Source organism: Aythya ferina (assembly GCF_964211825.1).
Source record: "Aythya ferina genome assembly, chromosome: 5".
In the NCBI taxonomy this organism is placed as follows: domain Eukaryota; kingdom Metazoa; phylum Chordata; class Aves; order Anseriformes; family Anatidae; genus Aythya; species Aythya ferina.
Window position 1 is genome coordinate 30,154,212 of NC_140301.1, and position 26,608 is coordinate 30,180,819.

A 26,608-nucleotide genomic window follows, 5' to 3' on the forward strand; every position below is an offset into this window, starting at 1 on the left:
TCATAGGCAAGTTCTGTAAAGTGTTTCCCCATTATTTGTAACACAATACCAGGGAGGGAGAGACCCAGATTTTTTTTTATTTTTTTTTTTTAAATCCAGTACCGTAAAAACGAGAGCTTTGCATTAAATCTTTATTGTGAGCAGGATTCTGTGCTTTCAACCTAGATGAAATCACTGTGGAAGTCAGTGGGAGATCTGTGTGGGGAAAAATGGTAGCAGAGAGTGCTGAAGGCTTGGAGAAACTCAGTATAAAATCATTTTGCCTTTTACTATGGGTGTCATGTATTTATTTTCACAAACCCCAGTTAATTAGCCTTTTGTTCCTAGACTTACCGAGGACCCACTGCTGTTGTGGAGAGGAAAAAAAAAAAAAAAGAAACCATTTGATCCATTTATTGGTGTGATTGCGGTGTTTGGCAGAGTAGAAAGCAGCTTGAGTGGCTGCTCATACACACGTGTAGGTATTCTTATAAATCTTTTTGACTGCTTGTGATTTTTTTTTTTCAGGCTTACTTTTCTGATAGAAATATTTTAAGATTGGTCTGAGTTCAGGAGCAAATTGTTTGGAAAATATGGTGCTAAAATGGGTTCATCTGTTTTCAAAAACGAAGTGACAGGAAGGAGAACACATTTTCACCCCTGCATCAAAATGCTGTCTGAACCTTGAGTTTGTAGATGACTGATGAAATAGGCTGGGCACGCAGCTTGTTTGCTCATGTAGCGTGTCATGGAGTGAGTAGATAATGTCTAGGAAAGATCTGAACATTTCACTATTTCTTTTCATATTCCTTTTTAAAAAATACTACTACTACTACTAAAACATTAAAATATGTCAAGAGCGCATCAGGGTTACACTAGCACTGACAAAGTCAGGAGATAACCATGAAATCTTATGCCTGCTCCTGGAGGTGTATATATACGACAAACTCTTCTGTAGCATGATCCTACACTGTTTATTCAATTTATTGTAAGACCCCACTTTGTTCATTGCTAATATTTGTCAGTGTGCTGTGAGGCCGTGTAACAATCTTGAGGCCCAAATCATCCCAGTCCTCATGCCACGTCTGGGTAACGTGTGGCATCCCGTCCATGCCAGGTCACTGTGGGGCTCCTCTCCACAGAACTTACCAGCTCTGCCACCTCAGGATACTCAGCAAAAAAATGCAGTTGTCCGGTTGGGCCTCAAAAAAAAGCAAAGATACACGTTTGCTAAAGCCTTAGAAGTCCTCTGGCATTTTTTTTATTTCTTTAAACAGACATATACAACATGAATGTGTGTGTACTTTGTTAGGGACATGCCCAAGCTGTTGGTCCTGGCCCCTCTGCCCAGAGACTCAGTCTCCTCTCCAGGCAGCAGATCTTTAGAAAGCACTGGAGGTGTTTGGCTGTTTCACACAGTGAGTAGAAGAGGGATGGCTCTATGTTTTCTGAGTAAACCCTGGATTTTCTGGCAGAGCTAGAACAACTTAGGTTGAGTACAGAAAGTGGTGGTGACTCACATCATTAACTGCATCTTGCCAATGGCCTCACACCATGTGAACTTTTTTCTAGTTTATCTTTCTTTGGCTGGCCAGTCGTTTGTCATGTTGACAGGCAATGGCCTTGTGGGAACACTGGTTACTCTTATGGGATCACTGAGGCTGAACAGAAAATGGAGAAAATAGCAAGCAGTATAAAACTGCTACTCTGTCTCTAAACCAGGTAGGTGGAAAAAAATGGTCATTGTGAATCTGTTTGAGCATGAGGATATAACTATTCCGTTGGCATTAAGCAACCTCATCTACCTCAGCTTTAAAGAAAACCCTAAAGCAATTAGATAAATTTCATAATAGGTGAGGAGGAAATAGATGTTCCCAGGCTGTTGTCTATCCTTGAACTGAGCATACTGACTCAGAGAAAGCGTAGGTACATAGAGAGGAGCATAGAGAACATGTGAGCCATTCCTCTACCTAGATCCAGCAACACTTTGTACTATGAAAACGTGTCCAACTATTTGTTTTCAGAAGATCTCCAATGCCCCGTTGGGGTTTAGTGGAGATGTGTCAGGATCAAGGGTTACCCTTGGGTGTCCTCTGAAGGCGCTTGTGAAACGTGGAATCTGAAAATCAGCCAGAGAAGATCTTTTGGGGAAGGTGAATTAAAAGGGGACTGTCAGTTGGGCCTAATCTATGGAAGAGATTAAGAATGAATTTTCTGGAAAACTTACAGATAAGGAGTCTGTGTCTTGATCTGATAGAGGAAGGTCTTGTACAGGATTCATTCACATCTCCATGGCATCTTAAAAGGCTAGCTCTGAATTTTCTAGTTTGAGAAAGGGCATAAACAGAGTTTGTAGATGGGCAAAACCAGGTTGTGGTGATAGGAACAGCCAGAAGCAGAAGCAAAACCAATGTGAGGGTAACCCTAAAAATGGAAAGTATTGTGGGAGATGTCACCAAAGAGTTTTCATTATGATTGAATATTAATTAGTGACATGGCTATTAATGATGACAGTAATTAACAGAGGAAGGAAAGACTTGTCATTGTCCCGAGGGTGAGTAATCAGTCTTGGCAGGTGATAAATAATGGTTCAGCAAACTCAGCAGAAAGATAATCTGTCTGCCTCAGGACAACAGGAGAACAGCTATAAAATCTTCCAGGCTCTTGGCAACACTCAGGAATGACTTCATATTTTTAACAGAGAGGAATTAAAATCCGTGATCTCAAGTGTTGCCTATATGCTGCAGTGACTGATGGCAGTAGTTCTGGCTGAGCTGATGTTTTCAGTTTGCCACTTTAAACCTTTCTTTTTTTAAACCTTAACAAGCTGGGGAAGGAAGGCTGGTGAATCTGCTTTCAGCATTGTGTTTTAGTTTGATGAAAATTTCTCAAAAGAAAAGTAGAGCTGGAGTCATGATCACACTGTGGAGAGTTAATTCTGCATTAAGTATTCCTTTATATTTGGAAAGGGATTGGTCAGAACACACTTTACCTCCCTTGCTCTTGAGCAAGACAATGAACTTCTCTAGGAGATTTTCAGATTTGAGCTGTCACATCACTTGGGAATAAAATGACTAAGAGAGTACTGCAAGCCTGTGATCTGAGACCAAAATCAGAACAAATTGTGGATCTTCTTAGTCTGGGAGAACAAGAAAGATTCTGGTTTACCTTGAACCAAGACAACAATTGTGAGTTTGTGTTTGGTTCCTGACAATACAGAAGTGCTTGAATTTGAGTCTTCTTGAAATATTCTTGTAGCCCCAAGTGTCTGTTATGTCTTTAGGCTATTTTTGTGTTATAAAAGGCAAAAGGGAAAATCCTTCTTTGTTAATAACATTTTCTGTTTTATAAACATGTCAAACGCAACAGTTACTGACTGAATATTTTCCCCATATATTTTTCAGCTCCGACTATTCACTGGACATGTTTTCATTTAGCAGGTAGTTTTGGCTCCCTCAGAACTCTTTTCCTAAGTAAATTTATTACTCAGTAAAAGTTTTACTCAACTCTTCTTGAGTCTTTGCTGCTTAGCCAGTGTAACAGTATGTCTACATTATATTTCAGAGGCAGACACTGTGACCCAGCTGGGCTGGGCTCAGCTCTAGAAAGCACATCTGGGCCAGGGGTGGTTCATCTCTGGCTGGCTCAAACCCTGCCTAACATGCTTTTATCTGCCAGCAAAACACCAAGAAAACGTCCCACGTATTGAACATGTATAACGATGTCCGTGGACAAGTCAGGGCTCACTACAAATCTGGTTTATTGCACCAAACATTAAAGCACAACGTTTTATGGGTGAGAGCCAATGCATTCTGTTATTCAATTGTGTAATGTTACTTTAGTGAAAGGATCGCTGATTTCTTGGCTATCTATTGTTTATGCAGGGTGTGAGAAAATGAGCTAAAGCAGTGGTCAGCTAGGACTCTAGAGGTCTGTGAGGCTGTAAATTAGTTCAAATGGGCTCTGTTGGGGTTATGCCGTGTGAATGGTTGCGGGTCATCCGAGTTCCTTAGTGCCAGAAGAAGAAGAAGACATCAAGAGAGATTTACCACCAGCCCAGCCACAACACAGCGCTCCTAGGTGGCTCCAACCTGTGGAAAACAGCTCTAAGATCAGTCCAGTGTTCGTATGTGCTCTGTGTCCTCATGACCATATGGATATTTCTTATCCACGCTCAGTGTGCTAAGCACTGACTGTTCATACAGAGGGATCCTAAACCACTGTTTATAAGATCATAACAAGTTTTGTTACTACTTGATGACCCCTGAAAACCTAATTTAAAAAAAAAAGAAAAAATGGAATCTAAAGATCTTTTTCTCTGTTCATGACCACCATGCTGCTGGTGGGATCGCTAGTGAGTGCCAACTCAGCACTAGCTTGGTTTCAGACACACTTAGTCCCACTTTCTAGCACTTGTCTTTGACACGTGCTAGACTTTTCACTGTGTCTTTGTTTTTTTGTTTGTTTTTTTTTTGACTGATAACTCAGTTCTAGACGTACAGATGATTGCCCCTGACATTAAAGGTGCAAGGTGACAGTAACTGCTCCTTTGTCCCCTTGCTGGGCAGTGCTTTCAGAAACAGTTCCCTGTATGCTGAGGTGACAGAAGCTACTGGGAAAGAAGAGGTTACATGGAACCATTAGAGTAATATTTGACTTAAGGTATAGCAAGTCTGCGATTGCACACGGGAGTACTTGGGCTTAGTACCTATCAATAAATATATAATTACAGTGTGGCACTGGAAGGACATTTTGAAATCTCAGTAGAGCTAAAAAGGAAAATGGAAAAAAATCACGTCAGTTCTTTTGTATCTCATCTCAATGTTATCTCTCTCTAGGGCTCTCAGAAACCTTTTGGTCTTGGTGTTCAGCACTTTCTTTTCTTTTTATATTTCCTTTTTGTTTTGTTGTTACAGGTGCTGATATTGTACAGTGGCTTATGAAGAACCTCAGCATCGAAGATCCAGGTAAGGTGACTACAGCTGGGGACAAACAGACCCTTAATCTGTATTGTGTGTGTGCTGTAGGACAGTGGGTACTATTTTGCTGCAGTGTGTATATACCAGAACAACAAGATGGATTTAAGCATTTGAAGAAAAGGAGGAGGAAAACAGATAAGAATCAACAACTTAATTAAGTCTAATACCTTGTTCTACAACACAGAGAAAGCGCTTTGTAGGAGTCCTAGCCTGTCTGTGAAACTGCTGCTAGCTAAGAAAGTCTGATTTATTCTAAGGCTGTTCCCAGACCTGGAAAGGAAGTTGGTAGATGTGTGTGGTTAACCAGGTAAACAGCGACAGGATTCCGTGGTGTGGAGAAAGGTAGCCATGACTAACAGGGCATGCTGGTCAAGGATGACATGGGCACTAGCATGGGATCAGATGGTGGCTGCTGATTTATTGTGTCAGATAGATACATGAATAATGAGCAATAAACTGTGATCAGTGCATGGGTGCAGTCCAAATAGTTCACACTTCAGAAAAAAGAATCACCTCTGCACAGCTGAGAACTATTGGAGAACGAAATAAATGATTTCTGCAGGTCCAGAAGTTTCTTTTTCTTTCCTGGAAAGACTAAAAATCAACAACTTATCTCGCAGTCTGTTTCTGCTGTCACCATGTAAAACCTGAAATAGAGGCAGCATTGTCTCACACGGAGCAACCCTCTCCACACATCCCTTCTCGTGAATCCAGTCAAATCCCAAACCTGCACTTCAGTTGCTGACAATAGATTTATTATCTGCCTGGGCACACATGATCATCTGATGTGTATTTTGCAACTCTGAGAAAGTAGGTGCAGCTTTTGACAGTTGACATCAGTTGAAAATCTGTGCAGAGGTACCTCTGCGGTGGTGAGGGTTGCCTTGGCAGAGCTAACATATGCTAGCACCTCTTACCTCAGCACCGCTTCTTCTAACAAATGGCAGTGCTGCAGCGTTAGGATTTCTCTTTATGAACAAAGATGCTGAATAATGATCTGGTGCTGCAGATGTTCCTCTAATTTGGCAGAAGCAAGTGGGGTTCACTGATGGAGCAGGCTTCTTGTCAGCTGTCACCTGTGGTGGATAATCTGCTTTGAAGTGAAATTCAGATTCTAGAGCTGAATTGGTGCGAGACATTTTGTATACACAAAACCAGCAGGTTAAATGTTTGAGTAATGTTTCATCTGTATTGTAAGGCTGCTTTCTGCTCTCCTGCTTTGCGTGATTCCACTGGAAGGTGTAAGGATGCAGCACGGGTACAACGTGGCTTGTGAGCGTGAGGTCATATGCAAGTCATCACCAGACCTGCTGCTGAAAGCAGAGGATTGCATGTTGTACATCATCCTGAGGTATCACTGCTCTTTTCTCTCTTTTCCTTCTCATTCACAGGGGAAGCAATACACTTGGGAAGTCTTATTGCTGCACAGGGTTACGTCTTTCCAATCTCAGACCACGTCCTTACCCTGAAAGATGATGGGACGTTCTATCGTTTTCAGGTTGGTGAGCCCTCAGCCTTCCTTGTGGCCCTTTCTACTGTCTGCTGGCTACTGCAGAACTGAGTAGCCACCCTTCTGTCCAAAGTGGGCAAGGGCAAACTTTGGAGTGGGACATCTGAGCTCTAGTAGAGCAGAAAATTCATGTTTTTATCCTCTCCTGGTAACAGATTGAGGTGGGAGGGGGCAAACTTCAGGCTTCAGATCTTTTACAGAGGATGTGTGACCTTGTCAGTCACCTTAGCTGAGACACCTTTATCCCGTAGTGTCTGTGCCCCCAGATTGGATGCCTCCAATTTTTAAAGCATCCTGTGCTTGAGTTCAATGCCGTTTCCAAAATCTGCTGCTGTCAAGTTCCTCAATAACCGAAAGCTTGTGCTGCCACAACTTATTTTAGACAGATTGGGTAACTTTAAAAGAAGCAGTAAGTTCAAACCTACTGTCTAATCTTGCTGGTTGAATTTGTTTTTCTGTTACATGATCTCTGTCAGCTCCCTTATCTTTCCTGTGACCTTTCTTCTATTCACTCTACCATTCCTCCTTTTCATTTGTTGTTTTTGTTGGTTTTGCTTATTTGTTTGTTGTTTTTTTTAGCTTTTATTTGAAAATCCTGTTCTCATCTTTGCATCTGCTGCTCAGGCTCTCAGACCTACTGCTAATGTGGTTTTGTTATCATGTAAGACCAACAGCACAGGGAAAAACAAACAACAAAAAAAAAAACAACACAGGAAATCGCAGACCTCCCCTTATCTCTCTGCACCTTCTGGTTACCTGGTGTCACTCAGACTAAGATTTTTCATGACCGTTCCCTTGCTTTTCACAAAGTCCTACTCCTCCTATCGTGCAAGACTTGGCAGAAGCAGGGACACTGCTGATTGCCTATTTAGTTGTATTTTTGTTCATTTTAAGAGAGATGCCATAGGAAGTTAAGTTATCAAGCTGTCCCGTGCAGCTCTCAAAAGCCAGATTTCAAAAGCACAGTATCATTTAATTTATTTTTCTTATTTTAAGCCCCTGTAAACAACGTCATCAAGTAGTCTTGACTGCTTATTGACTTTTCTTTTTTCTTCCCTTATCTTTTCTTGCAATTTTGCTTACTGCTTGCCTGTTGTCATTTCCTGCAACAGTTCTCCTCAGCAGCTTTCTGCAGAAATAACCTGATAAAATCATTTTTCTTTTCCATTATTCCACTGCTGCTGCTTTCTACATCAACATCAGTCCATCCTTTAACAGTTGTCATGTTGTGAAGTTCAGGGAATATATATATCAGTGAGGAACATTGAACTGTGTATTGCTGCATCCCTCCGTGTTTTCTCGCTGTGCCTTGGTGCAAGAAATCGTCTTTGTATACATGTGATGTCCTGTGCTCTTTTGTGGAATTGCATCAGTAATGCAAAACACTGTTCTGTAATTTATGTGGTCACATTATTTTTCATTTGTGTCAAAATTGAAATGCAGCTACATGTAATCTTGTAATTAATTGTAGCAACTGCAATATGGAGACCTGTACAGAAAACAAAACCAGTAAACTCAGCAGGATTTCTGCTTTCAAAACAACTGTAATCAGAAGAGTTTTGAGCTCTGCCATCTGATTTATTTTAAAAGTAAATTGTTTTGTTGGCTGTCAACCACACTGGTAGCTGCTCCAAAAAAAACAAGTGGTGCGTGGTGTATATAAAAGGCCACAAAGTTGTTTTTTTCTCATGGTCCTAACAAAAAGAAAAAGGTTCGGGGTGACTGTGAATTTCTGGGGAAAGAGGAGGTTCTGGGGATAGAGAGTAAGAGGTCCATATTCAGATAAGATAGCAAGACTGTCTAAAATGTCATCAGGGTGGACATCCTCAATCAGTATTACAGAGTCTCTGCCTTCAGTGAGGAATGTTGGTGATGATACCTTTCTGGAAAAGCATCCTCACTTTTCCTCAGACCTGTAGCAGTGTTTCCCCTTAGAGCAGAGACTGGGCCTTAGACTTCGTGATTCTTCTGTTTGTATTCAAAATGTTTTTCTGCGTCTGATTTGTTTTTCATCTCTTAAATTATGAACATGCATATGTTGTTTCTTAGGCACCGTACTTTTGGCCTTCAAACTGCTGGGAACCAGAAAACACAGATTATGGTGAGGCTATAATTATTTCATTGCAGAAAGTTGGTACACAAAGTTTGAGATTGGGAAAAAAAAATGTCCTTTAGCCTATGAGTTCAGTGGGGCCAGGTTGTTACGTACTGTTGCCTTCATTCTCCAATAGCTCTGTTCGTTTCAGCAAGATTTATGGCAAGCAGAATATTGCTCCTCGGGAATCTTAAATAATATCAGTATTGCTTTTGTGGGAGAATATACTTTGATCTGTAGCTGAATTTGATATGTTGATCAATAAAAAGTTACCTCATTTGGGCACTCATCTGGCTGATCAATAAGCCAGTATATAACTGATGACAACCCATAGTTAAGCTTCCGTGATATATGACATCAGACTTATTCCTCCTATTTTTTTTAAGATTACCAGCTGATAGCTGGTAAAAAGAGAAGACTGAGCGTGGTTTATGAGCTAATAAACTGCAGCATGGGGTATTAAACATGTGAATGCCTGCAGACAGTGATAATACATAAAGAAAATATGTCAGTATTGTTATCTTTAGCTGTCTCCGTGCAATATTGCTGTCTCTTCCAGAACTACACTTCTTTCACAGCTAAATGATAAAATCAATTGGTGCATCCTGGTGTGGCATTGGAAGAGGAAGTGAATCCATGTGCGTGCTCATAAAGCAGGAGCTTCTGGAAATGCCTCTTCTGAAATATCTCATAATCTAAGATCAGTTTATAACTCCTCCCTGAATAATAATTTTTTCTTTCCCAGGCAATAATTACTCACCATTATGGATTCTGGAAATCATTTGCTGGGGTGGGGAAGTAGCTTGCAATGGTGTCTGTCATATGATAGTTCATTTGCAGTCCTCATCTGCAGGGAAGCTAATACAGACTTACGTGTTTATCCCAGTGAGGCGACTGCTTAGGAGAAAATGTGTTGCTGTTCATTATGTGCAAAATAATTTCCAGATTTTACAAGCAGTCACCATATATGTGTCTGAACTGCACTAAACACATTTTCTGTAAATATCAGAATAACAATTTTAAGAGGGGAGTTCTGTTTTTTCCCGTAGTGTCTGATAAGAAACCGGGTTTCACTGTCAGGTTATTGTCCTGCAAAGGCATTGAATGGAACAATACTCCTCAAAATCAAGCCCTGTATGAGCTGACCCACAGCTGGACAAGATGCAACTGCTCTCTGAGCCCTGTAGTGACAGATTTTCATCTATCCCACAAATCTCTAACATATGCTTATAATCAGCCTTTGCATATCAGGGGTCTGTGCAGATGGAGTCTTCCCAGGAAATAATCCCAAACTAGCAGTAGGCCCAAATAAAGCTGAAATCCCAGCAGCTCTTCCTACTTTTTTTATTTGCATGGATCTGCTCACAGGACAGGAATGAACTTGCTAACGGCAGGTCACTGCCTCACATGAGGAAGTACTGCGAGATGACTGGCTCTCAATTTATTTGGTGGTGTAAACGGCTTACAAGTGAAGTTGTTTTTGAGAAGTATGAAAATAAATATACGTGACCTGCTCCATTCTGGTTACCATGCTTACTATAGGCTCATTATATGAATGTTAAAATTATAGGAATAGCATAGAGCAGAATTACACCAAAGCACCATTTTTCTCATGTTTTAAATAGAGGAGGTGCTATCCAATGAAAAACATGCATGGAGGTGTCAGAAAATTGTTTTTATCAGCAAATCAAAACTCCATGGTTTTCAAAGCTGAAGTTTTCTGAACAAGATTTATTGTCGTTTTCTATAGAGGATGCTTTGCATTCTGCCCCAGTCCAGTTTGGTACACCTCACCATTTGGTACACGACATGATTTGTACCTGCCACAGCAACATGAGAGAGAGGGCCAAAACACAAGGCAGCTGTACAGTTTACTTCCAGATCCATCCCATAATGAGAGTACTGGAACTCTGTTATGCAATTCAGATCTGCCCGTGTACTCACAGTGTGCTGGGGACCTTGCCCATAGCAGAACTGAGCTGAGCTGGCCATCCAGCCGAGGCTGTCCAGGAGGCAGCCTGGGACTGGTTTGTAATCGTGCACTGGGCTCCTCTTGACCCTTGGGATCCCAAACCACATCAGTTTTGGCAGCGTCTGCTTATGGTGAAAAGGGAGAGGGCTTTTCTTAACAGTTTGAAATTTACAGAACATGTGGATGGAGCAGATGAAAGAATGTCACATGGTACCTTTAAGATCTAGCCCGTATTTCTGTTTTCATTTCAATATCCTGAATATTTTTTATTATTATTTATTTATTTTAGGGGAAAAGAAATGCAGAGCTATGCTGCAAAGCTGCTCACTTTGGCAGGCGTATTCCTAAAGTGCTGAAAAGAGCAGGTTGCTAACACTAAATCTTTTACCAGCCCCAGAAGTAATTGTGCCTTTCTCAGATGTCTCGTTAGGTCCTGGCATCTACTCTCAGCACTTTTAAATGAGATATCCCAGATGTTTAAGGCCTCTGAGATTGCTAGTATATAATGTCAGTTGAGTATTCAGCCCTCTTGCTCCTTGGTTCGTGTTGCCTTCTGATGAGAAGGAACAATACGTGGACCAATATTATTATTGTTTTATTTTTTTAAGATCTTGTACTTATAATCTGTCTGTAATTGTTTTCCGTTCTGTTTCTCCCTTTAGCCATCTATCTCTGCAAACGGACCATGCAGAACAAAGCCAGGCTGGAGCTGGCGGATTATGAAGCCGTAGGTACACTGCTGCTAGAGTTCGAAGTGCGGGAGTACAGGGGGAGGGCTTTGTTTGCCAACTGAATCATGCAGTTTTATGCTTTGGGGTCAGCCTTTCCTGTGTCTTTTTTTTATTATTATTATTATTTATTTAAGTTGTCGGAATTGTGTGAAGGTTGATCTGGAGACAACATCAGGCAGGTGAATGGGGAACGTCACTGGCTTTGCAGCATCTCCAGTTAAAGCATCTGCTGTTGTAGCCAGCCCTCCAAGACTGCAGCAAATAACACACAAGCTTACATAGGCCTCCTGTTTCCAGTTAACGGGTCCTGGTTTATGTTGCAGATACCAACACACAAAATGGTGGATTTTCATGTGTATTACTAAGTAATTAAATTGCTAATGACTCGTAGCATACAGTCGCAGACCTTAAAGGGAAAGTCTTCAGGTAGTAAGCCTGGACTGTGTTTTCAGTGCACTATGTAAGAATAATGAACCAGGCCTATTCAGGGCGTTTTCTGTTATGAAGTTATTATCAAAAAAAAAAAAAAAAAAAAATCCCCAAATTCAGCTTCAGATAGTGCAGGGTTTGGGTCTATAGGAATAGGAAAATGGAGGCAGGAGGGGTAGGGTTGGAGTGGGTTTCTTTTCATGCTGGCAGTGTAATGCTGACCAGCTGAACTTTCTTTCTATCATACAGCCTTTTTCTTGCTTTCTAGTTCAGTGGTGTAACACTTGAATTTCCAGTGTGGAGTGTTTCAGTGGAGTCTTTGTGTACAAAACTGGTTCTAGTGGACTTGTGTGTTCATGTTTGTTATGATGAATGCATTTGTATTGCATATGTTGCAAGTTGTTTTTTTTTTTCCTAGAGTAGACTTCTTATTTCTTCCATGCCTTCTACAATTTTAGGTCTTCTGTACACACAGATACGTATATACACCATTTGGTCCTTCCAGTGAAGAGCATGCAAAAATTCGCACTTGTCTAATGTATCCAGACTTCCCATGAGTTCTAATCTCAAAGTACAGACATAAAGGAATGAATATAATAGTCCATATGCATTTATACCTCATTTTGCTGAATTTTTCCTTCTGAATATTGTTGATTTCATTATTAAAACCATTAAAATTGCTCACAGCCAACCAATTAACTTGTAAGTACTCTAAAGATCTATCATAAAGCAAAAAAAAAAAAAAAAAAGGCTGTTCAGCAGCACACACTCCCACACACATGCAGTGAGGCTATGACTAAGTACTTTTGCACATCATTGTCTTCTGAGAGTAGCAATGCACCAGTGATGGCAAATAATTAGATCTTGGCAGTCTCTCATTTTTCTTGTGAATATTGCATTGCACAATTAGAGATCGCTTCTGCATTCAAAGTTTGCTCTCTTAATTAAAGACAATCAGATAAGTGCGGCACCAACTCTTCCTAGTCATTATGAGAGCTGAAGCAGACCCAGCAGTGGAGATGTTGCTGAGCACAAGTGAGAGAAATAGGCATACGGGAATGGGAAAGAATTCCATGCGTTTAATGATTTTTGTGGTGATTTAGCATAGGATGCTTCTCTGCGGGCACCAGCACTGACCTGGCATTTCCAAAGAGAATCACTAAAAAGCATCTTGGGACAGCATCTCATTTGAGGTTCTGCTTGAATCACTCATAGGCACCTACCCCCAGTTTATAGTGCTAAAGCAGGGTTCTTCATTATATGATTAAGCTTGCGTGATTGCATTTAGCTTAGTTTATAATTGGCCAAACATGAGCATGATTCAAATAATGTTTCACTTGGTGATGTTTCATTGGCTTCAGCATGTTTACTCCAGAGGGCACGTGTGAACATGATTTAAAATATTAAAAAAATTAAACCCACAAAAAATTGTTTTTGCAGATATTACAAGTAGTTCACAGTAAAGGAAATCATCGCAGCTCAGTGCAGCTGTAAAACATTTGCTTAACTGCTTTCCTCCATGTATAAGACTGAAACTCTTGAGTGGACTTGATGATAACTGAGTCAAGCTATGTGTTATATGACAGTTCAAAGTGAAATTTGGGAGAGTTCTCCTAGCATTGAAATGCTTGTGCTTAAGCATTTTCTTGAAACAAAGAGAATAGACATAACAAGAACAGCAGTAGAACTAACAGTGTTCATTTTCAAGGAAAATTTGGAACAGTTGAACCAGCTGTAATGGTTAAGAGAGTCAGGTTAATGGTCTCGTAGGCCTCTTTCTCCAAGCAGTTGTGGATATTTGACTTTGGGGTGCCATTTGTGCCTGAAATTCTGCCATGTCCTGAGTTTGACCTTGAGCTGTGAGAATGTCGCATCCATCTCCAAATGTGCAGATCATGATGCTCTCCATAATGGATCTAGACCAGAGCTCTTATTTCAGATGCAGAGAAAGGCTGCATCTGGATCTGGTCCCTACAGTTAGCTGTTTTCATTGTGGAGACAAACAAGCCATTTCCTTTTGTGAATCATCCTGGCAATTCCCAGACTTGAGTGCTGTGCAGCTGCGCAGTGCTCTCCGCAGTGACCAGGGCTGAGCAGAGCGAGGGATGCTCGGGCTTTGCACCTTAGCAAAAGCCTGAAGAGAGCAGAGGGGGGAGGAAGGGAAAGTAGGAAGAGAAGAAAACGTGCAGGTGGCAGCCATCTGCTCTCAGAAATGAAAGTTGTCAGCTTTGCAGATCTTCTCAGTACTATCTTTTGGGAACAACTCCATCATTATTTTACTAATAGAGCTCGGGCTGTCTTCATCACACTCTATTACTTCTCCTGACAGGGTTCTCTTGGCTGCAGACTGAAAAGATGTGTCAAAACCTTGCTTTGCCTATGGGATAATTCACCTGAAACCAATGCTGATTTCCATGTCTTGAATTTTCCAGCTTAAAAAAATATAAATTAAAATAAACTCCCAACATGCTAACTATGCTCTCAAGCAATTGCTATAATTACCAGAATTAATTGTTCTCTACTGTTTTCATCTTTTGTCAGGAAAACTTAGCAAGGCTTCAGAGAGCATTTGCAAGGAAGTGGGAATTCATCTTCATGCAAGCTGAGGCCCAAGTGAAGTGAGTAGTCCTGGAGCAGATCTGCACCAGTATCTGGGGCTGGGCAGGGAGGGGGGCTCTGTGAGGGTAAAACTTCTCTGCCACTGTCTTTACTGCAGCTAAGCAGTGTGTAGAAATGTTGGTTGGGAGTTCCTGAGCCTGAGTTGTCTGCGTGAGGTTGGGCGATTCACTTGCACATTCTGCTTCTACTTTGGTATAGTATTTTTGTTTCAAATAAATGGAAAGAACAAAACTTCGTCATCTGTCTGTGTAACTCTGTGCTTAAGCATTTCGAAGTTCATAAATGCTATTACTTAAAAGTACTTTTATAAAGGTGGTATGTACAGCAGACTGTATTTAGTTTTCTCATTTATACCATTCCCCAGTCAGCTCAGTTGTACGTCTGTTCTCTGCTCTGCAGCTTGTGCTCCTAACTGTGTAAAGAGTCGAGTGCCGCTTACATGAAACTTATTCATATGTAATACTTTTCTTCCCACTTTCTACATATAATTGAAATCCACATTTTTTCACATCTTTCTGAAAACAGTTCAATGTTTTTAGCACGTTGTCATTAGTGCCGCAAAATGGGTATGGTCCAGGGTTTCTAGACTAGTCTACTTAAAAGCCTGCGTGTCCATTTTGTACATGTAATTGTCACCAGTAAAATTGAAAGGTTGATGAAGAAGAGAACATCAGAACACCAGTACTGACAGTCTGTGTCACTAGAAAGAATTTGCACTTTCAGCATCAGGTGCTAAAAAGTTAAGGAATAATATTTCTTGAGGGTGTGGCTGAGGGATTGGTCTCTATCTTTGATTAACTCGTTGGAATTTTGATTAATTCTTTGCTTAATCATCTTGTAATTACGCACTATTTAATCACATGATAATTATCCTCAAAATAACAAGGTAATTAAGGGATTTTTTTTCTGAACAGAATACCAGCTTTCTGTTTAGAAGAGAAAATTAGAAGTTACAATAGCAATTGTACTTTCAGTTACGTAAAGGTTTGTTGCCAAGAGGAAAAATAAAATCTAAGTCTAAACAAAATTCTGTATTCTGTCTACAGCACGAATTATCACCTAAAAGATATTTAAATTCCGTGTGTTTTGTTTTTTTTTTTTAATATGGTCACCGTTACTTATTCATCTTTTCATGAATAAAAGTTGGGTTGGAATTCATGGTGTAACGCATGGCAGCAAATTAATTAAAAGAGAAAACAAAAACACCTGGAAACCTTTCTCTGGTTATCAAGTTCTGCTCTGGCTCCCACATCTTTGTCTGCACACAGGATTTCCACTCGTATATCAACCTTCAGGTTGTACACACTAAATGAGGGACAGCACAAAGTGAGGAGAACATCAATGACCACGCAGTATTTTCAAAGCAAAACACCTTCTGAGGGAAACTTGTTGTCGTGCTCCAAAACTGCAGCCACAGAGCCTCTAGATATGTTGTGTCTTTATCATATTTTGAAATGCGGAACACCGAGTTATCAGTAAGTTTGGGGACAGAAGCCAAGAATCTGGGTCTAGCACAAAGCACCCACGTAGACAATTCTTGGAGCCTCTGAAGAGCGTCTCCACTTCACGTGTGCTCTGCAGGGTGATGCAGGCAGAAGGCTTCACCTTCCTCTTTGGTTAGGCACGAAGGCTGCTCAGAAGTGGTTTTGGGCTGGGTGTCTGTGCTTGCTACTCAGCTCAGTACAGTGACTGCTGTCTGGTGCCTGCTGTCTTTTCTGTGGGGACAGAGCTCATGAGGAGCTGGTTTCTCATCTCAGCTTATTCAGAGAGGGACAGGTAACTGTGGAGGACTCAAGGTCTTTGTGGGGTGGGAAGGGGTGCTCAGAAACTTCAGTTTGTCCCCCATTTCCTATCCCCTTGATACATTTCTAGCACAGACTCAGCTGAGGATTACTGCTTCTCCAAGAGAAAAACAGGAGGGGGAGAACCTGAGGGTCAGAAATTCTAGATTGTGTGGTGTGTTCTTTTTTTGCCCTCGCTGCTTTCATTATGCCCGGTGGCAGCTGTGCAGGAAGGCAGCACAGGAACACTGACAGCTTCTCAAATCTGCTCTGGAGGCGAGGGCAGTTCCTCCTCCCGCATCTCATCTAGTCTCTCTGCAGGCGGGTTTTGCAAGCCGGTGGTGATTTGCTGTGCTCACGTGTAGAGCCAAGCACCAGATGCAAATGGCTAGATGCTGCTGAGAGGTAGGGGAACAGCTGCTTTGAACAACCTCCAGTGGCCTTTGATGTGTGCGCTTTGAGTGAGCCGATGTACTGGCTGCATCAGGGCTGAAATTACCGAGTTAGGCCTGTGCCAACCCCATCACGTGTCTTCAGATGAGTGCTGGCTTGCACAGTGCCATGCGGCAAGTTCTGCTCCTGTCCCTTGGTGCTGGCACCCTGCCCTCTGCCAGCACCGGGACAGGCAGAGCCAGGCTGTTGGAATCCCCGAGGTGGCCACAAGTGCTGCCTGTGCTGTCACTGCGGGTGATGCCTCGGAGAGCTGCCCCATAGGAGTCTGAAGTCTTAGCAGTTGTGCCACTGGGTGCAACGGAGCCTCCCAAGGTGGGCCTACACCTGGAGTAAAGAGGTGCCAACAGGTGCAGACCAGGTGGTGTTGGCAGAGCCAAAGCCAAATGTGAACTTACAGATCTGGGGACAGCGTGTCAGGAAAGGGCATTTTCCTCACCAGATGGGGGGGAAAAAATTTAAAAAGAAAGAAAAAAAGAGATGCTAAGGTTAAATTTTCCATTTTAATAGGAAAATTTTTCTTGACATGTATTGGAGCAAACATCAGTGACATATTTTGTTCATGACACATGGCCTTGCAAGACAGTGTGTGACATTTCTACACCAAAAAAATGTTTTTTGTCGTTGGGTTAAAAACCCCGTCTAGGAAGTATAACAAGGAAGAAAACATTAGTTGTGTGGTGACTCATGTTTATGCTTTTGTTTTCAGAATCGACAGGAAAAAGGATAAAACAGAAAGGAAAATTTTGGACAGCCAGGAGAGAGCATTCTGGGATGTGCACAGGCCTGTGGTAAAGCTCTTTTTAAATGATGAGGCTTTCCAGGTTTTGACAAGAAAGTTTTAATGCTAGTAAACACTGTGCCATGAATTGCACAAAGATATTGCCTTTAAAGTCACCACATGGGTTTTCCTCACAATTCAAAACAAGTTGCCACAAGATTATTTCAGACATTTTAGGTTTGTGCATGCATGGAACTATTGACTTAGAAATATGCGATAAATGTGAAGTTTTGAAGATGTTTTTTGTGCATATGAAAAGAAAAGCAGCTTACCCGGTTTGGCACAGGCTTCCTAGAAAAAGCTCTTCTCTTAGCTGAGGTATTTCCTCTTAGTGCCAAAGTTATGAGCAAATGGATTTGATGCTGAGATGCCAAGTTTGGGTATTTGCACTCTCTTATTTAGCAAGCGTAATTTATGGGATGCAAACTTAAGGAAAGACTTTCAGACAAGATCTAACTGTATATTTTAGGAAGGTAAGGTAACGTGTAGATTGTAAACAGGAAGTAGTACTATGATAACAGTCTTTTTTTAACCATCTCTTTTCAGCCAGGTTGCGTAAACACCACAGAAATGGACATTAGAAAGTGTCGTCGTATGAAAAACCCACAGAAGGTTAAAAAGGTCAGTTTGAGTTTCTGGTTTTCCTTATTTTTAATGTAAATCACACTTAACACCTATAGTATATCAGACTTCCATAACAGAAACAAAAAGTGGTTTGCAAGTGTCAGTTCATTTTTGATCTAATTGGTGAATTTACTATTGCAGTTTTACCAACTGAGAGGTACAGACGGAGTGAGTGGCAAAGCTGAGAAGGTTATAAGAAACTCTGTGCCCCAAATGTCTGCTGGCTTTGCACTCCCATAAAACTAAAATCAATTGGCAAAAGTGCCTAGGTACTATTTTTCAGAAATTATTTGGACACAGGTTTTTCAGAGCTGTTTACCTGTCTTAATCATTTCAAAGGCTCAATCATTAACAGCTTTTGTGCCTTTGACTTCCAGCAAGTCTTAGCTTCTAGGTATATATTGGTTCTAGAGGTGACACCAGATTAGGAATCTATAATTAGGTGTCACCAGATTCCTGGTAGTTAAATTGCAGAAGAGCTATTCACGTCTCTTTTGAACATTAAATAAAAAGCAGAAGTACTGAATGACGGGATACTTGGTATTACTTTCAGTGCAAGTCTCTGTCCAGAAAACAAATGGCTACGACTCAATCTGTAGGTTACCTGTAGACACTTGGTTAAGCTTTTTCTAAAATGTGTAGGTTTTTTATGACAAGAAATTCAACCAAATGGAAGAAAATGTCCTGTGATTGAGTTCTAGTCCTTTCTTTCTTCATTCATTTCACCACAGTGATCATTCCCAGGGTTCATCCTACAAATATTGGCAGGTGCAGCCCTCAGAGCTCCTGAAAATTATCATCTGCATCTTAATATTTAAGATAAATCTTTTTCTACTTACTGTGAAACAGACCTATAGATTGCAGCAGCACAGAGCAGCCACCTCACACATAATGGGAAGGTCTCAGGTGAGAGAGTTTTGCTGGAAAGCAGGCTGTGCAGGAAGCCCCAAGCATCCCGCTGGCATGCCTGCAGATGTCCCAAGTGCAGGCATCTGCAGCGCAGTCAGATCTGTCAGTTTTGCTCCAGGCTGAATGATTGTTGACCTGCATGAAAATAAACAGTAGGAAATTGTTGGCTTGTTGTCTTACTGTTTTGCGTACTGCAATTCTCCTCATTGCATAACAGGGAAAAAGGCCATAATCTCTTCTGTTTGTTTACTGCTTCCCTGCAGTCAGTGTATGGGGTTACAGAGGAGTCTCAGCCCCAAAGCCCCGTACACGTGCCCTCCCAACCTGTACGCAAAACTACAAAAGAGGATTTCCGGAAACAGGTAAGAAGATGGCTACGTGGCAACTCTCTTGAGACTGAGTGCATCTAGAAAAATCAGACAGCTGTTATCGGGGAGATGGAGCATTAATGGTATTGAGAAATCAGTAAAACCAACTGGTTTTTTAACTGCTTGATCCTCATGTGCTTTATGTAAAGCATTAGATATTTAAAGATGCATATTAATTGAGCAGTGATGTGATGATACGTGTTATGGGCAGTACTGACCTTTGACTCTAGTATTACTCTGTCTGTGGGCGAGTAGACAGATTCATTTCCAGATCACTGAGGATGTCAGAAAAGTGGACATCGACAAAGGCTAGGGAAGAAACCAGCGTGCTCAAAGCACAGACTGGGGGTGGGCAAGGAAAAGCATCTTTCAGTGCATGACTGTTACAGGCTGTACTGTCAAAGCTTTTTGGGAACCGGGAAAAATCACCGTGAGGAATGAAAACTAAGAATCACTCTGAGGAATGGCCAGCCAACTTGTGTGTCCTTGCCCCTGCTCACAGAGTTCTTCAGAATTGCTTTCCTGCAACAAACAGCACTCACTGAACTATGGGCAAGATTCGATGGGTCAGCATTTAAGTAAAGGCAGTTAGACATGTTTCTTAGGCTGCCAGTTTTAGGGTCATCTTCTGAACTAAGTTGGAACACTACATTTCTTGAGCTTTTTCCATTGTAGGCAACATAGGCTGCAGAGTATTGTGAAGAGCTAGTTTATAGCACAGTACAAACATACTGTAAAACCATGACTTTCTTGGTTAGGGAGATGGAAGTGTAGGTTATAAAATGAGGATCACATTGAACCCTGAGTTGTCTAGCAACCTCAGCCCCAGCTATGTGCCTTTCCTACTTTTAAATATTTCTTGGGAAGCTCCCCTCAGGGACTTCGCCACATGAAATTGAGCCTCCTGATGGAAGCAGCTAATAAGCTGCTTCTACTACCTAGGGAAGGGTCTCATTTCTTTTTGAGTTACTTTCAAGCTGTTTGGAATGAGAAATCAATAGTGGGTTGGGATATGATCAATGCATGCTGTGGAGTTCCCAGATTCTTAATGTCCTTGTCATCTCTCTCCTCAGATAACTTTTCTGAACCTGCAGATAGACAGGCATTGTTTAAAGATGTCCAAAGTAGCAGAAAGGTGAGTGTAGCCATTTTCATTATTTCCCATTACTTCCTTATCTCAAAACTGCCATTTCCAGAAACAGCAAGTGGGCAGGAACACACAAAGTCTGGTCCCATTTCTGTGCAGCAAATCCTTCTCCCTCATTGCTCAACCATACTGCCTGTCTGCTGACCACTGACACTTGGCATTCACCCTTCTGCCACTGAAGGCAGAAAAAAATGGGTGAAAAATGAGCATGTTGTACTGTAAAAGCAAAAGAAATGACTCACAAAGGAAAGAACCGTTGCTGGGCTTTTGTTTCCCACCCCTTCACAAGCCTAGAGCTCATTTACAGAAAAGTCTTTCCTCTTTCAGTTCAAAAACATCCATTTTTCCTTTGTTCATCTCCTGTTAGACTGGTAATGTGTTTGCATCTTGCTGTGTGTGGTGTTCATATGCATACTGGAGTTTATTCCTACCGGGGTTGTAGGGCCAGTTTCTGCTCTCACTTACTCGCATGAAACCCTATGGAAAGTACTAGGTTGGTATCTGGACTACCCAAGGCAGGGTTTTATAGAAGTAGATTTCTCACAGAGGCAAATCAAGGCACAATTTGGCTTGCAGAAAATTTAGTCCTGATAGGAAACTATGAACAAGTAAAGAACAAGCTCAGATTTAGCTTCCTGAGGATGACTGCTCCTTTACTCAGATAGATACTTGTTAGTTCTGCACATTTGCAGTAAAATCGTTAAGACAGATGCGGGGATCAGCACGGTTTTCAGTAACTGCTTTTAGAGTAAAACAGTCTTGAACGTGACGGGCGTGATAAGGGCTGATTTCTTATGGAGAAATAACAAAAGATTTTTTATTTAAACAAATTAAAATGACATTACCCTATAAAATTTTGTGTTCTGCCATGCCTGCTCCTGTAATTACGATGTGTACACTGCACTAGGCAAATTACATAGCAAGAGCTCAACAGTAAGTTCCTAGTAGCTCATAAAGTTTAACAATTTAAATGAAAATTTATCCAGTTAAAAAGGAAATATTCAGAGGCTTTCTGAAATCCTGCATACACTATTTTGCTCTATTGAATGTAGTGCATCCATATTTATGTTTTCGGCTTTTTGGTTCTGTTCTGATAAATTTTTCCTTTACCGAAAATGTCATTTTTGTATTGAATTCACTTACAGAGACCTTAATATACTGAGACTAATAATTTCCAGGCTGATAATTTGCAGGCAAGCGGTTGTGTTTTGCTTGAATTTTTTCTAGGTAGGTATTTTTTCAATAAGAGGGGCTCACTAAAACTCACTGACTTCTGAACATCAGGTCCTGTCCACATGGCAGGACCGATATAACTTGAACCTGTTGTTCAAGTTATACTGATTTTACAAATGTCAGTGACAAAAAAAAAAAAAAAAAAAATCCATTTATTTTCAATAAAACTGGACAGAAAATAATTGTCCTGGTCTGGAGGGGCTTGGGGCTCTTTATGCAGTGGCTGTGGGTGGCAGTGATGCTGTAGTGTTGCAGGGCTTGGCATGAGGAGCAGCCGGGAGGGCAGCCTGGAGGTGGATGGTCAGGGAGCAGGAAGGAAGGGGTGGGATTGGACTGATGGGGTCAAGCAGCTCGGCAGTGGTGGGGATGGGTGGGGGGAAATGAGTTTAGATAGCCTAAGTTGATCTGTTGCCTGAAATTAAACCTGTGTGGACTGAAAGCTGCATCCAAAACATTAAATGCACACTCCATGAGCAGATCTGTTGATTAAGGAGGTGTTGTTACTAGCAAGGCACTTTTCAGGCTGGGCCCAGCTTTTGGGCCAGAGGCACCCCTGCTCCAGGCACCTGGGAAACAGTTTATCTTCCTTCCACATCCTTTCTCCCCACTTGGGAGACCTGGATGCTGTCAGGTTTAGGATTTGGTGATGAGATTTGACAACTTTTGAGCAAAACTGTGAATAAATTCTACCTACTATTTTCCCTGACTGCATCAGGTAATGTTGCTGCAATCCCAATACACGAGGCATTATAGAAATGGCTGGGGAAAACCTGAGCATCTTCCTACCGGAAGAAATCTCAGCTCCCTAGTTGAAAATCTGTCACAAATCTCTGTTATTCTCACAGTTTCCCCACATTATTGTGAGGGCTTAGCAGGGCCCCCTGATTGCGAGGCAGTCAGGTTCTCAGTGCAAGCTTTGCACCCTTCAGCAAACTCTTAACCACCATCTCTTCTGCCAGAATTACATTGCAGCACCTGAAAGGCCAAAAGTCCAGGTTTGCATTTTGGCAGAAATGCTTTCCTGTAGGATTCCCACTGTAGCCTTGTTTAGACAACGAGACAATGATTCAGCTGCTGTCATTATACTGAATCAGCAAAATGTGTTTAGCAAATCCTCCCTTCTTTCATTTTATGTAGCTTTTTTTTCCCCCTTTTATTTTTGCTGGTACTTTTCTTAGCACCTCTGATGCCGCCTTATTATTTTATTAGGAGCAATTCAAAATTTCACAGCAGATACCTCCTGATTGATCCTTTTTGTTGTTGTTGTTTTTTTGTTTTTTTTTTTTGTTTTTTAAACCAACCCTCTCTCTCATTGATGTCTCAGGAATTGCTGCTCTCTGAAATTGGACGCTGCTCTCTCCTCCAACCCTTGACCCACAGCAGTCATGAAATGTAATTAATGAAATGAGATGAGACAGCCCTGAGTGCCCTGAGGGGCAATGGGAACCTGCTGTGGTTACAAAAGTGTATGATTTTAATGCCTCATGATACGAGCTAGGACAAACAAAAAGAAATAATTACTGCAGAGCAGGTCAGGGAAACTTTCTGCCTTTTGTGGCCCTTTGTTTCACGGGGTCTTTTCGTGCTCTTGCCTTTTTGAGATGTGGAAGACCAGAGGTAAAGTGACCATGGACAATCACAGTGAAAGTAGATTAGTTGTTCAGTATGGTGAGACTCAATTAACTTATTTAATTAGTTGTCAGACAGAGACAGAAAAATGAAAAAGTGCCTCAGAGTATTTCACATGTAGGCTAGGACAAATTTCTTTTGATTCTTTCATGTATGCCATCTACCTTTTGTAAAATTGCCCCCAGGTCCCAACCCCAGTGGAATGCCTGAGTCGCCTGTTCAAGCACAGCCTTTTTCCCAGGAAGCTCTTGGGATGAGAGCCTGTATTTCTTAACTAACTAGGCACAAAGCAAACCTAGTGTAAATGCTAGGTGGTTTTCCAATATCTATATAAGTTACTACATGTTTAAATTAATTATTGTAAACTACCATTGAAGTATATTGCAATTGAGCCTTTATGCTAAATAGTATACCAACATGACAAAACAACCGATAGGGTGAAGATCTGACACTCAGGACTGTGATCCTTCACAGCTGTATGTGTATTCTATTTTGATGAGTTATTCACAATGCATAAAGGTAAGTGGGTGCAGAAGTCTTTGCAAAAAAAAAAAAAGGGGGGGGGGGGGCAAGAGGCAGTAGCAGCATGCAACAAATGAAGAGGACACATGCTTCGTAGTCATGTTGCTCCCTGCACAAAGTCCTAACATATCAATTCAGTTGCTGCCACATCGAGCTTCTTGTCAGCATCTTGATAGGGCCAAGCTTGAGGAAAATGCTGTAGTGAATTTGTGGGTGAAATCATTGCATACACCCTCCCTGGGAAAAGGGAATCCTGTGGGTGCTGAGAAACTGAATGATCCAAGCAAGGAAAAAAGGAAAAAAAAATCACGAAAAAGGAAAAAAAAATCTATAGCTCTGACATGTGACTGAGTATTCAGGCACTGATTTTTATTTATTTATTTTTAATATGTCAGTTTAATAGCCTACACAGAGCAGTATGTGGAATATGACCCCTTTATAACTCCTGCTGAGCCTTCCAATCCCTGGATAAGTGATGATGCAGCCTTGTGGGACATTGAAATGAGGTAAGAATTGGCAGTTTTAAGTAATATTAGAGTTGTCTTGCAATTTTATTTGTACGCTCTTCCCACAGGATAGGAAGTTGGACATCTGTAACTTCACCAGATACTCACATAGCTCAAGTTTAAACAGAAGCTTATACTCTATTACTTCTTCAGTGGATTATACAGCCCTTCCACTTCCATGTGACTTGATGTGCACTACTCAGTAAATCAGGTAATGGGTGTTCTCATGCCCATCAAGGACATGCAGGGACTATACTGTGAGAGCCCGTGGATATACAGTACTGCTCAGAGATGCTTGTTCCAGCGCACCTCCTGGGACACTTGAGAGCCAGCTCTCAGGTCCTCCCCCAGTCCTGGGACCCCGTGCAAGACTCCACTGGCAGGACAGGAAGGGTTGGAGTAGTGGCCATACCCACTGCACAGAGGTAGGTTAGGTACAGGCGCCAGATCAGTGCAGCTCACAATGTATGTATGAAACTTGGCATGTCAGAACGATAATAGAATGACAAAGTGAGTTTGGGCCTCACCTCACCTTAGTGAACAAACTGGCTTGTCTCTGTTATGGTGTGTAATGTTGGAGATGAAAAGGAAGAGGAAGAGTGTAGGACCTCCACTGCCTTGCACCCTAGAGAGTTTCTCCAAAAAAAACAAAACAAGCACAGTGCTGCGATTTAGATCACGTTTTGCCCATGTGATGCTGTTGCAAGAGAAACCCAGCCAGCCTCTCTGTCTTGCCATCAGTAACTATCTGCAGTCCTTGTAGCATGACTGGAATTGTCCCGCCTGCTTCTCTGTCTTGCAGCTATATGACAGCAGACTTGGATGAAACCTAGGGTTTGTCAAAGCCCAACTAATCTACTGGGTTAGCATGGGTAAGGTCAACCTGTTTCTGTGTCCAGCAGCATGCAAGAGAACAGGGTACCTGAAAAGCGCTACCTGGTTTCATTTGATTCAGGACAGTGCTTGCTTATGGCTTCTTAGGCCTTTAGCATAAGCCTAAAGCAAGATGAGCTCCGGGTGTGTAGTAAGTTGCTCTGATTCACCACGCTCCCTATCACCTTCGCTGCTCACTCATGCGTCCTTTGGCTGACTACTGCAAGTGCTCAGCAGCTTCTCCTGCTGTTGAGCTGCCATTGTTGAACAGAACTGGGAGCTCCCTTTAGCAAATCTTTGAAAATACCAAATCTAATTCTCTCTGTACTTGAATAATAATGTAAATTTTAAGATGCTGGTAGCCTAAGGGAGCCAATTCATAGTGAATCAGTGTTCCAGGAAAAGGGCAAGTTATTTCTCTGTGTAAAACCCATGTGATCTGGGATGTGAAAGGTGTTGTCACCTGCTTCTCTGAAGGTCACAGAAGTTGGTAATTAGTTCCCTTATCTATGCCTCCTTTTACATAAATTCAATATTTTGGATTTCCTTTTTAGTCAGTTTCTCATTTTCTCCATCCTCCCTAGCAGGGTTAGGAACAGATACAACTTGAGCAAAATACTTCTCTGGAGAAACCCTACCTACAACATAATCCAGGCATCCATTACTTCTGGGTCTTCTGAGGTAGCCAGAAATCCCAGAAAATATTTTTGTGTCCCTGAGGAATACAATTTACCCAGTGTCATGACCTTTGTGGGAATATAAAGTAGATGCATGGCTTCTGCTATGATTTCAGAGTTAAGGAAGATGATTCTCCTGCTGGTGAAAAGAGAAAATATATTGTTGAGAGACAGGAGAACAAACATCTCTATATTTCTATTTTATTTCCTATTGTAAGAGACCTCCATGCATCTGCATCTAGTTACAACTTGCATGAATAATTAAATGGGCCCCAGGAGCTACAGTAGCCCTTGTGCTGCCTGCAAGGCTGTTTCCTCAGTGAGGAGGGCAGAGCCCTCATTCAGGAGCACAAAACCCCTCTCCCTTCTGATGGCAAAGGCAGCTTCTGAGCGGGGACAGCTCTGTGCCACTGCAGCTTATCCTTCGTGGCACTGGGGAAATGCCTTGGAAAGCCTTCGGATTTAGACAGCCCTTTGGCCTTTTCAGTTTGTGCAGTGGCAAGCAGAGCAGCTGCTGATCCCTGTGTTCAGCAGGAAGTTCCCTGGACTTGGCTGGTGCGTAGCTGTGCACCAGTGCGGCTCTCGTGTCCCCATGTCCAGGCTGGCTCACGCAGGAGAGGAGGAGCCAGCCTCAGCGCTCTGTGCCTCGAGCGAGGACGTGCCCATCAATGTTGCTTAGTCTTTATACCGAGAGGAAATCAAAGTGGGCATTTTATTTACCCCTGTGGCTTATTTGTCTTCAGCACAGATCGCCACCGTCCCTTAAGGCTCCCGGATTAGGAATTGCTGTGGAC

General features: G+C 41.8%; 1 protein-coding gene across 14 annotated transcripts in view; it reads left to right on the forward strand.

Moving 5' to 3' along the window:
• RGS6 (regulator of G protein signaling 6) overlaps positions 1-26,608 on the forward strand; it is a 252,914-nt gene that overhangs the window by 182,676 nt on the left and 43,630 nt on the right. For 10 of the 14 annotated variants that reach the window (XR_014693508.1, XR_014693510.1, XR_014693513.1 and 7 more), the window contains 10 exons: positions 4,896-4,946; positions 6,350-6,456; positions 8,518-8,569; positions 11,198-11,262; positions 14,237-14,313; positions 17,255-17,336; positions 17,873-17,947; positions 19,123-19,221; positions 20,301-20,362; positions 24,154-24,264. Coding sequence is in view for 4 of the 14 variants with exons in the window: in XM_084520804.1 (XP_084376930.1) it covers positions 4,896-4,946; positions 6,350-6,456; positions 8,518-8,569; positions 11,198-11,262; positions 14,237-14,313; positions 17,255-17,336; positions 17,873-17,947; positions 19,123-19,221; positions 20,301-20,362; positions 24,154-24,264 (781 nt within the window). In the remaining 10 variants the exon portion in view is untranslated. The remainder of the gene's footprint in view (positions 1-4,895; positions 4,947-6,349; positions 6,457-8,517; positions 8,570-11,197; positions 11,263-14,236; positions 14,314-17,254; positions 17,337-17,872; positions 17,948-19,122; positions 19,222-20,300; positions 20,363-24,153; positions 24,265-26,608) is intronic. The other 4 variants (XR_014693507.1, XR_014693509.1, XR_014693511.1 and 1 more) reach the window with 1 other exon arrangement.